This window comes from Schistosoma haematobium, chromosome 2 (genome assembly GCF_000699445.3).
Source record: "Schistosoma haematobium chromosome 2, whole genome shotgun sequence".
NCBI classification, from domain to species: domain Eukaryota; kingdom Metazoa; phylum Platyhelminthes; class Trematoda; order Strigeidida; family Schistosomatidae; genus Schistosoma; species Schistosoma haematobium.
This window is the reverse complement of record NC_067197.1, coordinates 44,503,633-44,517,892: the sequence shown is the minus strand read 5'-3', so window position 1 is coordinate 44,517,892 and position 14,260 is coordinate 44,503,633. Positions and strand designations below refer to the sequence as shown.

Here is a 14,260-nt window from a genome sequence, read left to right as displayed (position 1 = left end):
AGTGCTCATCACAAGACTCTGATATAAAATTAAATCCTTGTATAGGTCGTAGGAGTAGACTTTTGTAATCCCAACTTCATAGTGATACCACCTACAGACACTAATCGTTAACACGACTGATAGAAAGATTATCTATATTTTAAATTTAAACGTTTGATGCAACGTTAGGTCTCAAGATACACAAAGGGAAATGCAAGATTCTCTGATACAACACAACACGCACCAATCCAATCACACTTGATGGAGAAACTTTGAAGGATGTAAAAACCTTTACATAACTGGGAAGCATCAGTGATGAACACGTTGGATCTGATATAGATGTGTAGGAGCGGATTAGCAAAACAAGAGCAGCATATCTACAACTGAAGAACATTTGGAACTCAAAACAACTGTCAACCAACACCAAAGTCAGAATTGTCAATACAAACGTCAAGACAGCTCTACTGTATGAGGTGGAAACTTGGAGAACTACGAATGTCATCATACAGAAGATATAAGTGTTTATTAACAGTTGTCTATGCAAAATTCTTCGAATCCGTTGATCAGACACTATCAGTAACAACCTACTGTGGGAGAGAACTAACCAGATCCCAGTAGAAGAAATCGGGAAGAAGCGCTGGAAGTGGATAGGACACACATTGAGGAAAGCACCTAACTACGTCACAAGACAAGCCCTCACATGGAATCCTTAAGGCCAAAGGAAGAGAAGAAGAACAAACCACACATTACGCCGAGAAACGGATACAGACATGAGACGAATGAACAACAATTAGATAGAACTAAGAAGGCCCAGGACAGAGTGGGTTAAAGAATGCTGGTAAGTAGCCTATGCTCCATTGGGAGTAACAGTCGTAAGTAACTAAGCAAAGTAAGTTTGATACAATGTGTTTTGAAAAACCGTGAACTGAAGTTTGTTGATAGATATTAATGTTCAGTAATAAATATCTTCAAAATGTGATAAAAAGAATCAAAGTATCTCCATGGAATGTGAACTTGCATGATACAGTATAATATTATAATTAAATTTGTTACTACCAACTTTGTGTCATATTAGACCTTCAATATTAATCAATTATTGAGTAGTATGTATTGTGATATAAGCCAATATCTATAGTGATAATCAAATCCTATCGATCAACTTACAACGTAATCACATTAGATTTAGTAACATAACAGTATAATATATTGTGTTGGATGTTACAGTGATTTAAATATAAGTAAGCAACTAAAGCAAAGAAAAACAGTTACGATACAACTTGAAACTACAATATATAAAACTAGAAGACATATGTGAGCAGCAAATAACCATGGTTAAAGACCTTGGATGACATGGCATAGAATTAGGTAGATTAATCTACTCTTCAACTTCCCCTAGATCATGAATTTTAGTAATATAGGTTTCACATAGTTTGTTCACTGTTATATAATAAACCCTTGTGGGCCAGGGTAATTTTACATTGGTTTTCAGGAGAACCAGACTCTTATGTGACAACCCAAACAATACTGCTCAATCCCGTTTAACAGGAGAACCAGACACTGTATACGCTTTAACGCTACAATCTGAATAGTAAAGCTCAATCCTGTGGCACAACCACACAGGTGCCAAGCACCCTGGTGGACCATTCGCACCATTCATATACACATTCACTTCACATGTATAATAATTATTCCGATTAATAATCGCGTGAATCAATTATGCACAACACGAATAGGTCAAAGTTGACCTATTCCGCTAACACGACAGTCAAACTCATTACTGTTAGCAATGACGACACGCCGTACAATGTCCCAATGACAATGACTCTTGAGAACACTGAAAAGTAACTACCAGTATAAATGAAATCAGATAACCAGCAAATCAATTTTGTACATGAACAGTCAGCAAAAGTTGCCAAAGTAATGCCCAACCATCCACAATACCAATGGCGAACCTCCAGACTCATATGAGACCTTCAGCCCTACATTGTCATATAGCTTATACTGCATACAACACATATGTAGGGTAGTAAGCGAAATAGCCCAACCTGAAGCGTTAGGGCCTAAATAATACTTAAAACCCACTGTCTGTTGTCGGAATACTATAACTAGACCACCAAGATCATTTTTATCGCATTTGTGAAATTTTCATTTTTCCGACTTTTCAGACCCTGAGTTAGGGGCAGTATCCTTAAATCTATATGTAAAACTTACATAGCTAGACTAAACATAAATATCATAAACTCATAATTAATTGAATAAATATGTGCCAATATCAAATTAATAGTTTCTAATATTAATAATGTTAGATCAAACATCATAACTGATTGATAACTAACTATAAAAATGAATATTTTAATACAGTAGATTGATAGATCGGTTGACAGTTCTTAAAAATATAAACAACAGTAAATATAACTAAGTTGATTCGACAAAAACTAATATGAAAATATGTAGTATCTAATTGAGAATTCATATGCTTTCTAAGCAAAGATGAGTGGTGGTTAGCAGTGGAATTCAGGACAAAGCGTGTTTCGTCCTATTTGGGACTCATTAGTTGTATGTACCTGCATCCTAAAGTAAATGTGTCACTCTGGGACTCGAAATAGATAACACGATGACGTTTGAAGCAAACGATACTGGGTTCGAGTTCCAGAGTGAACATCAACACTGAGATGCAGGTACATCCAGCTGACAAGTCCACTATCCATCTTTACTTATATAGCTTGTGAATTAGGATAATATCGAAGCAATCCGCACGAGATGCATATATGTTAACAAGAGATTGATCAACTGCAGTTCTAAACAACAATGGGAAGATATAAGCAAACAATACTAAGTGAATTTATTCATATGCTTAGTTTAGAAATAGTTATGGTTATATAGTAATCAATCATTTAGTATAGAGATTGTCTCGTACATAAAAGACAATGATAATAATTTATTTTATACACAATAGTAGAATAAATGATCATGAACAACAACAAAAAAACACTGTCTTCTTCATGATTGTTAGTCTTTTGTATTCAAGGAGACATGAAAAAAAACAGAAGAAAAAATGATCTTGTTCTCTGAGGAAGGAATGTGATTAGAATATGAAAGTATCCGGCATGATTAATCACCAATGTATATCAGTCTGCTAATATTGTGTAATACGGATTTAAAGTCTTTTTTAAAAAAAAAGCTGATCGTGGTCCAAAGGATAAGTGACGAAAAATATTTGTGAAATCAAGATAGGGATTCACAAAGATTATTGAAAATTATTGAGATCATGAACCAACCTAAGTTAGGCAATCAATGAAAACCTGGCGGCACTGTACAGGTGTTCTGTCCACCATCCTAGTAGTGATTATCATTTACTCATTAGTGACTAATGTCAATAGGTGATTTCTGGAGTTTTAGTGAGATACCGTGAACCAGTATAGTTCATTCTTGTCGACTATGAAGAGATAGATCGCTAAAAACAATGGGAGTTAGTTGTAAAATATCAAAAAATAATTGTATTTGGAGATCAAATCTATTCGATGCTGACTCAAATGTCGGGAATTTAAGTGCTTACTGCAAGATCTGAATGTTGAAAAATTCAATACCTAGTGCGACCATAGATATACACTGTTGATGAGCCTCATAATAAAACAAAACAGCTCTCCAGTATCCCTGGTTTTCAATGATACTCTAGCTTAAGTTGGTTCGTAATCTGAATAATTAAGTAATAACTGATTAATGGAATGAGTCGAATAGACAGATATAATCCGTGTTGCTAAATTTTATTGTATAAATAGTGCTAACTCAATGTACATAAAGTCAACATTTAAACTTATGATATAGAAGGGGTAATTTGTATGATATAAAAACACTGATTTTTACTATATTTATGAGTCATAGTTTGTGTGTAACAGCCAACAGTCAGCGGTTTATTTTATTGTCTCATATGAACTGATCTACAGACTCAATGTACACCGACAAGCTAACACACCTACATTGTAATGCCTTCAGTCAGTGAGCAACAACGTAAAACTTCGAACTTACGTACATCAGTTCAACTTGCCATACCACATTAGCACAGAGATACAATCGTCGATTCAAATCTCATAGTGGTAGAGGTAGTAAAAGTATAGGCAATAATTGAAAACATTAGGGTTAGAAGTTGTTATCCGAAGAGTATAATACAGTGAAGTAAATTTGGAAAGGAAAAAAAAAGAAAAGGACATGAAAAATTCAGAAGATTAGAATTTGGGAGAACACAAAAAGTGGATGCACCTGTGCCATTCCAAACGATTTTGAACCATGTCATTCAAAGTCTCTAACCATCGGTTGCTATCGTCTCACGGATCCTAAACAGGTAGTCCACATCTACCAACATGGCTCAGTCCACTTGTCAGTGATTTCATGGATTTGTGTCATGTTTTGGTCTGGCCGTCCCTGGTTCTCTTCCAACCTACTCCTACATTATAAAACATCGCACGTCCGGGCAGTCGGTAGTTGAGCATACGTTACACGTGTCCCATCCATCTCAACTGATGAAGTTTTACTACTTCTTCAATTGATTTGCTATCCTTTCCTAGTACCCGTTTCCTAACAACATTACTTAATCGGCGGTGCCAGGATACACGAGCAATGCTTCCAAGACACATATGATCGAATACTAGTAACCTACGAATATCATCTACTCTTACCGGCCATGTTTCACAGCCATAAAGTAGGACGGAACGAACTGCTACATAGTAAACTCGTCCTTTGGTTGGTGGACGGACATCTCGCCTACGCCATAAATGACGCAAGCTGGCAAAAGCTAGTCAAGCTTTCTGTATTCGTGCTGAGATTTCGCCACACATCAGACCACAAGGGCTGATGGGACTCCCTAGATAAATAAAGCGGTCGACACGATTTATGACTGAACTAAGAAATAAAAGCATATAATAAAATTAGAATATATATAGTAGTCTGTCTAATAAACATCAGTTATTCATGGAGCTTCCATGACATGAACAAACAAAGAGTGGTACTACACCATCCACGCAGATTAGTATAGATGTAGCCGAATGGATAAATCCATCAAAATCCAGTCAAATTTAACGAAATAACTAACTACAATTTGACCACTCTCATTCGATTAGTTTCCTGTGGTTCAACTAAATTAAATAATAATATACACATATAGATTGACTTTTTAAAGGGTAGTAAACATTTGACCTAAACTAACACTAGTTATGCATTCGAATTATCTATAACTAATAATAGCCAGGTTATCAAAAACAGACCGGTTTGTTAATATTAATTATAAAATATTAAAGCAAAGTACATCATGAATATTATTATTGCTACCAACATAGGACTACCATATACATTAATCTAAAACTAATAGTAATGTGCAGTTGAATTGATCAACTAGAAAATCGACTTGATATATATATATATATATATATATATATATATATATATATATATATATATATATATATATATATAAGTTATCGATATCTCTAAAGAATTGCTTACATCCACTGGCTATAATATATATCAGAAATACTAAGATCCAGTAAAGTGTATTCGAAGGCAGAAACGATAATTTAATTGGTGTCACCATCTTGAGATATCAACTCAGATAATCTGAAAAAAAAACCATTACGAATTCCATTCCGACTGTTGTTGCTACCTTGATGTGGTGGTCGGGCTTGCATATCGTAATAAACTAATCAACCTATACTGGCTGGAAAAATCGTTCCTCAAGGTCCTACCGTACCAAACACGTCAGTTGAAGAACGTTAAGACTAAAAGCAACAAACCTAAGGTTCGAATACGAACTCGTACTTCTGACTGTACAGAGGTGTGACGGCAGTAAGCTGTTTTCTTCAGACAACTAGCATAATAGCGACGATGCCTTCCCACAAAGAAAGATGGGTTAGAAAAGGTCCACCCCAAAAAATGCATACCTCGCCTTATCCCAAATATATCCGTCTCCGACGGTAAGGTCCCAACAAGTACGGGGTTAACACGGAAATCACTCACAAAATGGTCGTGTGTGACCGACCACAAGCAGTCGTCCCTTGGGCACTGCGGTCACGCTCTCAGGTCAATAACACTACCTTTAATCCAATTTCGTTTTCAGATACCTCCAGAAGAACCCTTCGACGGTGTGGGTAACCGGGAAGTGATAACCCTCCACATACCTCCAACACCACTATACATATCACTTACGAATTCCATCCTAGTGGTATTCACTTCGTATACTGATTTTCAACTCTGGGACAGAGGTTTTCAGTTTATAACATGCCATCATAATATGAATGATAACTATAAAGGACTGATATCTTTCAGCTCACGAAGACTCAACAGTCGGAGTCCTAGAGATAGTGCGACTCAATGATTTGTATCATTATCAAATCTAGTAAGGAATAGAAGCCTCTTCATTATTTGATTGTATTTTCTTTTCTTTCCTTACTACTTTTAAATATTACCGATCTATTTGTGTAATGCTTGTTGCTTTCTATTGCCCAGTTGTACTGGAAAATACATATTACCAGTAATGTATAAGGCAAAATAGTCGACATAATAATAAATATGAATGGCAACTCAATTTAAATAAAGGGGATGTAATTTTAGTAATAATCCAATTCAGACATGTGAAATAGCTGTCATCAATAGCATTAAATGATTGTTACTGTCGAAATAATCGGAGTTGAAACTAATGTACACCAACCCAAAGGTTATACTAGTTAAGCACTTTCCATGAAATCTGAAAGTCATAGTTTCGACCACTATCAGGATCAGGGGTGGGGGTATACAGCGACTGTCAGGGAAAGTGAATGTCCAGCGATTTAAGCGGGTTGATGGATATAGAGGATCCACCTAGAGGAGTTCAAAAACCTTCATTCCAAACCAATGGTGCACATGGGCTCCAGGATCTTGAGGAAACAAAAGGCGTATGAAACTATTGCTGACCACCGGCTACCATGATATTGTATATCCTAACACTGCTCCACCGCCCTGTGAATTAGACCTTTAGGTCAATGGTTTCAGGTGTGGAACCCTAAGAAAATCACTTGCTTCGGTCTGGGCACCCGGAAAATATCATAATCCTCACAAGAGTCGAATGATGAAGTGCGGCACATATACATTTAGTACCCCCTTCTACTAATGTTTATGTTTTTTTAAATAAATATATAAATAATGGGATTAAACAAGTGTTAATGAAAGTCGTAATTAATTTATAATTACAGAGATACAAATCCAGCAGCGTTGTTAGCCAATCGAATTTCACAAAATAGCTATGCTTTTTAATATCAATTAGGGAATTTAATAATTGAACAACATTTTTATAAAAAATAAATCAAGATAATAATGAATTCAATATACTCTACATAAAGGCCTGACCTCAGACAACTATTGAAAACCTAGAATCACTGGATAGTTATTTGGTTCTAGTATAAGCCGCTTCAGTGATGCACATTCTGTAAACTAGATGGCAGTACCACATTACAAATCAAAAATCCAGAGATCCAAACTATTGAATGCCGCGTAAGTGACTTGAACATTAAGCGACAAGAGTAAGAGACTTAAAGAGCCTAGCTTCAACTTTTTTTGGCGTCATGAATGAATACTGTTAGAGTCTCATACTAGTTCGAACCTGCTTTACAATGTTTTCAAGGATAAATTGGTTTTCTGAAGTCATACACTGATATTAACTATAAAGTTCAGTGAATTATATAAGTCTCTTATGGTAACAATATCATATATCATGGTTCCGATATCGCCTCGACAATCTTGACGACTAACAAAGCTGGCAAATAGTCAAACTAATCGAACTGAATAATATGCATAATTATGAACTACAGAACAAAATTCTTTGTTCAAACAATAACACTGATTATAGACATAATTTATTATGTATGAATTATAGAGTGGGTCAGATTAAAACTTAACTAAATAAACATGGTTTTATTTATATTTTACTAATGCAAATAGTTCAGAAATCGAACAATATATATGTATAACCTACTGTGTTGAATTTATCATTACACATAAATTACAGTTTTAATACAGAATATTACCAACTTAAATTATCAAAATATTATTTAAATATAGTGAAACATGTAGGTTAGCTGAACTCCAAATCACGCATATCAGCTAACTCCCGACCGTTGTTGCTACCTTGACGTGATGGTCAGGCCTGCATAGCGTGATGAATCAATTGTTCTTCAAAGTCCTACCATGCCAGACACGTCAGTTGAAGAACGGTAAGACTAAAAGCAATAAACCCAAGGTCCGAAGGTGAAGTCGTACTGCTGACTGTACAGAGGTGTGACAGTAGTAAGGTGTTTCCTTTAGACAGTCAGCATAACAGCGATGATGCCTTTCTACAAGGAAGGATGGGGTTAGAAAAGGTCGACCCTAAGAATGCACACCTCATCTTATCCCACATATATTCGTTTCCGACGGTAAGGTCTCAACAATTACGAAAATTACTGACAAAATAGTCGTGTGTGACTGACCTCAAGCAGTAGTCCCTTTGGCACTGCGGTCGCTAACACCATCTCTAATCCAATTTCCTGGTAGTGACTGTATACGCGTGGCTATATGAGAGCGTTTTGAGAGGGAGAGCTGATTCTCTCCACTCTCTGCCATACAAAGAGATTCGAGGGCTAAGTCATATGATTTAGCTCTGTTTCGTATAAACCTTAACAAACTGAAAAGTCCCTTGACTTCCTTGCATAGTAATCCCAGAATGCGTTGGACTGAGTAATGTTGCTTCGCGATAGTTCCGTGAGAAGTGAAAAGTCCATTAGTTAAACTTGTCCATTACTTCACTTATCTTGGAAGACTAATAAAGCATAATGAATTTATATCTGAGTTAGCATTGTTCAAATAAGACGAAGACTACAAAATAAAGACTTTAAATAAGTTTATGAGCAGGTAGTGAGTCTTCATCAACTAAGGTAGTTGGAAGATGTGCTACATATCCTCAACAATCTCCTACTTCGATAGAATAGTCAGTTGGAAAAAAAGTAAGAAACAATCAAACCAAAACATGTTATCGGATCATGGATACATCAATTGTAGGACTGAGACTTGTAGGTTGGCACATAAAATGTGTTAAGGATTCATATGATCATCTTAACTAATCATTCGACACATTGTGTGGTATGCCTTAAAATAACTTCACGAACTATTTCATCATATCATCTATATCTGACCTTGTTCAATATCACTGATGACACTACTATCTTAATCATTTCTTCGCATTGAGTTGTGACGCAACAACATGAACTAATAAATATAAATATATACTTCAGACTGTACATCCCTTGATTGACTGAATTACAAAGGTAAAACTAGCAGAATCTAACCTTTGAACCATTCAATCTTAAATCTCTTGATAATAACTCAACTATCTTTCGAATTCAATTCATCAGAGAGAGAAAAAGAGAAAGGGAAAAAGAGAGACTGAACTATTTGATCAATATATAATCGAGTGAATTGATCTGTCAAAAATGATCAATTAATATTCCCCTATTTGGAACAAATTTCTTAGAAATTAACAAAATGAAAGTTGAAACAATGAAATGAAGTTCATATAATGTAAATAGATATATAACAAGATGAGAAAGTCTATATTTTAGATAGTTGACAACAAGAGATTTAAAATTTAATCATGAATAATTTATCATTTAATGGTGAATTAAAAATGGAGTAATTAAACTAATTACACCACAGATACATAAACTAATTCAAACGATTATGAGTTCATCTACTCTGAGAACGGAACAAAGACTCTGTAACCAATGAACAATAAGCTAGATATTCTGATAGGTCCCGAGCCCCGCCAACTACAGAGAAAAGTCGAAATTTGGGGTCTTGGTCTAATCGACTAATCAGCCATGTTCTGATGTCACTAAACTTCTGCGATTGGAGACTGCAGATTAGAATAAGGGCTTTGAATTGATCTTCAGTAAGCTACTTCAATCGGAAGCGTTCGTATTCACAGTTGAAGATATCCACATGCGTGAGAAAAACAGCGTCTTCGTTCATAGTCAGCTTCAAACATCGATAACGTGCGTTGAACAGTGAAGAGTTATCTCCAAACTGTTGACTTAATGACTGAAAGGTGTCTGAGAATGAGCGATCACGTGGATTTAGAAGCAGAATTAAGTTACAATATCTATCTTATTCACTAGGACCCAGTTTTCGAAGTAGAAAGCGGACTTTCCAAGCGTCATCCTGATTAGCAAAATCAAATTTGAATAAGTCTTCATAACGTCGAATCCACATATCAAATGTGACATTGGATTCAGGATCATAATGAAACTCAGAGATACTGCTCGCGATACCATCAACTGACTGTGTAGTAGTAGTAGTAGTAGAATTAGAAGTGCTTAGTTGAGTGTTAGGCGTATGTTTTTGCATCTGCTAACATCTACATAGGTTTCAGCTGTTGCTCGACAAATAATTACACTTCTGAAGGATTAATGTTTGCGATAACCCCGTCGCCAAATTTGCTAGGTTTGAAGTGATTACGAGTTCATATGATCCGCGAACAGAACAAAGACTCAGTGACCAATAACCAATAAGTTAGATATTCTGATGCGTCCCGGCCCCACTAACTAGAGAGGGAAGTCGAAGTTTGGAACGGGGAAGTATATTCCGCAAGTATCCAGAAGTATAAGCGACAACAACAGACACATCAAACGTATATATACAGCATAAAACTGTCCTTGGGAAGAGTTACAAAATAGTATGCTAAAATATACAACGGACCAATAACGTTAAAGATTCTCCCAAATGGGAAATATGACATGAAGTTGAAAAGAGCGCTTTTAGCACGAAAACAAAGAAATTCAAATTTTCAAAAGAAAAATACAAAATTAAGGTATTTACCAAGTGAGTTCTGGGGACCTAACATCTCCAACACTAATAACAAATATAGTTTATTTATGCCCTCACATGCCCTGCAACGGCCGAGGTTGGGGAGAGTCAGTTCAAACATCGCCACGCGCATAGGGCCAGTACCACGGAACTCTCATTCACTGCCTTCTCGCGGCATTACTGTTGTTTACGAAATTGAGAGGACGAAAAAGCGAATGTCCTGTACTTTAACCAGGTTGGTGGAAACGGAGAGTCCACTTAAGGGATTTAGAAAACCCTCATTCAAAACTAATGGTATACATGAGCTCTAACATCCTAAGGAAACAAATGGCGTATGAAGCTATTGTTGGTCACTGGCTACTATGGGACTGTATCTACTTATGTTGCTCCACTTCCTTATGGATTAGACCTTCGGATAGAAGGCTCCGGGTGTGATCAATTAAGAAAACCACCTGTTTCAGTTTGGATACCTGAGCAGTATCACAACCAACACACGAATCAAATGACTTGTGAGGCACATATGTATTCGGTGCCCTTTTTTAAAAATATTTATGTGTTCAAATAAATAACAGAAGTGGTAATCGAATATCTAGGTCAGGATTTCACTGTGGAATTTACTTGGTTTGGGTATGTATAATAGTTAAATATTGATATGTCATTGTAAAACAAAACCCAAATATACTTCAGTATTTCTGGAAATAAGAAAACATTAATGCATTACTAAAATAGTATTACTAAACAACTTACTTCAGAATCAATAGGTAAAAATCGTGCTTCCAATGAATCTTGTATGATGGTATGTTCAGTAATTCCCAAATACTCTTGCTGATTATAGTTTTCAGCTTCTACTTTTTCATCTTGTTGCTTATCTACACTTTTCAAATCTTTATCTTCATTTAGAAACACTTCTTCAACATCATCATCAACACCGACAAAATCAGATTTGTGTTCTACACTAGCAGCTGATATTAAAATATTAGCTTCATCGGCCCCATTCAAATCATCGTCATCAACAACTGCTGCTTCTGCACTAACTGATGAAGAAGTCGATGGTGATGACGATGATGATGATGTTCTAGAACCTGGTGATGTAGGAGACGACGAATTGGAATTTGACAGAATAGTAGTTTGATGACTTCCTGAAGTTAAATCAGTAGATACTGGATCTAATAAATCTAGTTGACTTGATGAACATGAACTACGTGGTGATGTAGAAGCAGAAGAAATGCTAGACGAATTATTCGATGTAGATCGACGATGTTGTTGGTGTTGTAAATGATGATGATTTTTATGTGAATCAACTACTGTAGTCAACGATAAATCATAAGTGGTTGTTTGAATATGCAATGGTTGACTGATACCAGACGAATATGATGATGTAGGCGTTTTCTGTATAACATTTTCAATATGTTTTGATGTAGAATTATTTAATTGATAACTTAATCCAGGCGGTTTAACAGCTGGTGTAGCAGTTGGTGCTGATGCAACATAAGCAGGAAATGGTGTAGGCAATTCATCCATAATACGTATCTCTTCTAAAATTGATTTTGATGTAGATGGATGATAATTTGAATTCAATTTATCAATATTAAGTTTATTATTCAAAGCAGTACCATCATTGATTATTGAATGTTCAATTAGAAATTGTTGTGGTCTAGCTGATTGTATACGTTCCATAGGAGAAATAATAGATGATTTTTGTACAATTACTTCAGCAATAGTTGTAGTTGGTTTTGATAAAATAATTGGTGATAATTGATCAGATTTCATTTGTTGTGATTGCCATGGTGTATGCATTTTTATTAATGGTTCTGGACGATTTGATGATGTTGAAGTAATAGGACGTTTTATATCCGATGATGATTGATTATCAGTTGATGATATTTGAGGTACCTATAACAATCAATATTTTGAAGAAAAATAGATTTAGAAAAAAAGAAAAAAAAGAGGAGAAAAGAACAGTCGATAAATTTCAGTTTAGACACAATCAGATCCACAATTGTTGATAAAAAGTTTAGATTTTTTTCCCCGCCAAAAACAAACAAACAAAGATAGCATGCTAATGATAATGTTATAATGAATCAACTAGATAATAATAATAATAATAAAGAGCATGAATAATGAGAATACAAGCTAAAATATTGGTAATAAGTCAAGTTAGTATGTTATGTAATAGAGAAAAAAGGAGGAGGAGGAGGAGGAGGAGGAGGAGGAGGAGGGAGGAGGAAAATTCCAATTTAACTGTAATACAAAAAATATCAATGATAGGCATACTTGTGAAATGAATTCAAGAAAATGTGCAAATTCAGGGGGGAGATAACAATATGTATCACAGTTAACTCTTCTCTCTCTCTCTCCCACACACACACACACGCACGCACACACACACACCATATTTATACATATATATCCCTTTCAGTGTATAACTAAATTAAATGTTCTGTTATACATAAACAACATGACAACAATAAGGAATTTGTCATTCAAACATTGAAAAGTAAAACGTACTAAGTCAAATAACAACAAAAGTGAATAAACAAATGACAACAAGAAATCTAACTATCAATTATTAAACAATGATATACATTGCGGGATACAGTTTGAGTAGTAATAATAATAATGATAATAAGTATTGCTATTATTTACAAAATATATCTTATTATTTTATGATCAATACAATACCAAGCTATAAAGGGATCATCACTAGATGCTATTTCAAAATATCTTTACTGACATTGTAAAGTGATAAATACCATTCCTTATGGAACATCGCCTAGCAACGAATTGTGATGAAAAAAAGTATATATATATATATATATATATATATATATAAGAGATAATGCCCAAGGCATGCAATCCGCACTTAATCAGTTGGCAATCAGTGTCCGTAGGTATGGTATGTGCTTTGCATCTTCGAAGTGCAAAATACTTCTACAAGACTGGCAGGATTCCAATCCTGTACTCACCTTCGATGGTGAGCAGATAGAAGTAGTCGAGAAGCTCTTGTATCTAGGTCGCTGCATAAGTGCTGGTGGGGGTGTGAGTGATGAGATCAATGCACGTATAGTGAAAGCCAGAGTGGCTTATACCAATCTGGACCATCTTTTGCTCCTTGGTGATGTTAGTCTGGCTGTAAAAGGTCGGATCTACAACGCGTCGGTGAGAGCAGTTTTGCTCTATGCTTGTGAAACCTGGTCTCTCCGAGTTGAGGACGATAGAAGACTCTCTGTGTTCGATCAAAGCTGTCGCCGAAGGTTTACTGACATCCAGTGGCAACACCGTGTTAGTAATGCAGAGGTTCCACGAATGTCGTCCCAGAGAATTCCATGTCGTGCATTATTTGCCGACTCTGGGACTGGTTGGAAGAAGCGGAGAGGTGGTCAGTGCATGACATGGTGTCGTGGCATGAGAGAAAGCTGCA

General features: G+C 35.7%; 1 protein-coding gene across 1 annotated transcript in view; it reads right to left on the bottom strand.

Annotated features, from left to right (window-relative positions):
* Window positions 1-14,260, bottom strand: part of MAP4K3_3 (Mitogen-activated protein kinase kinase kinase kinase 3) — a gene marked incomplete at both ends in the record, with an annotated part of 106,127 nt that overhangs the window by 50,410 nt on the left and 41,457 nt on the right. The window contains one exon of the mRNA XM_051219257.1: window positions 11,587-12,732. Coding sequence (XP_051068532.1) covers window positions 11,587-12,732 — 1,146 coding nt within the window. The remainder of the gene's footprint in view (window positions 1-11,586; window positions 12,733-14,260) is intronic.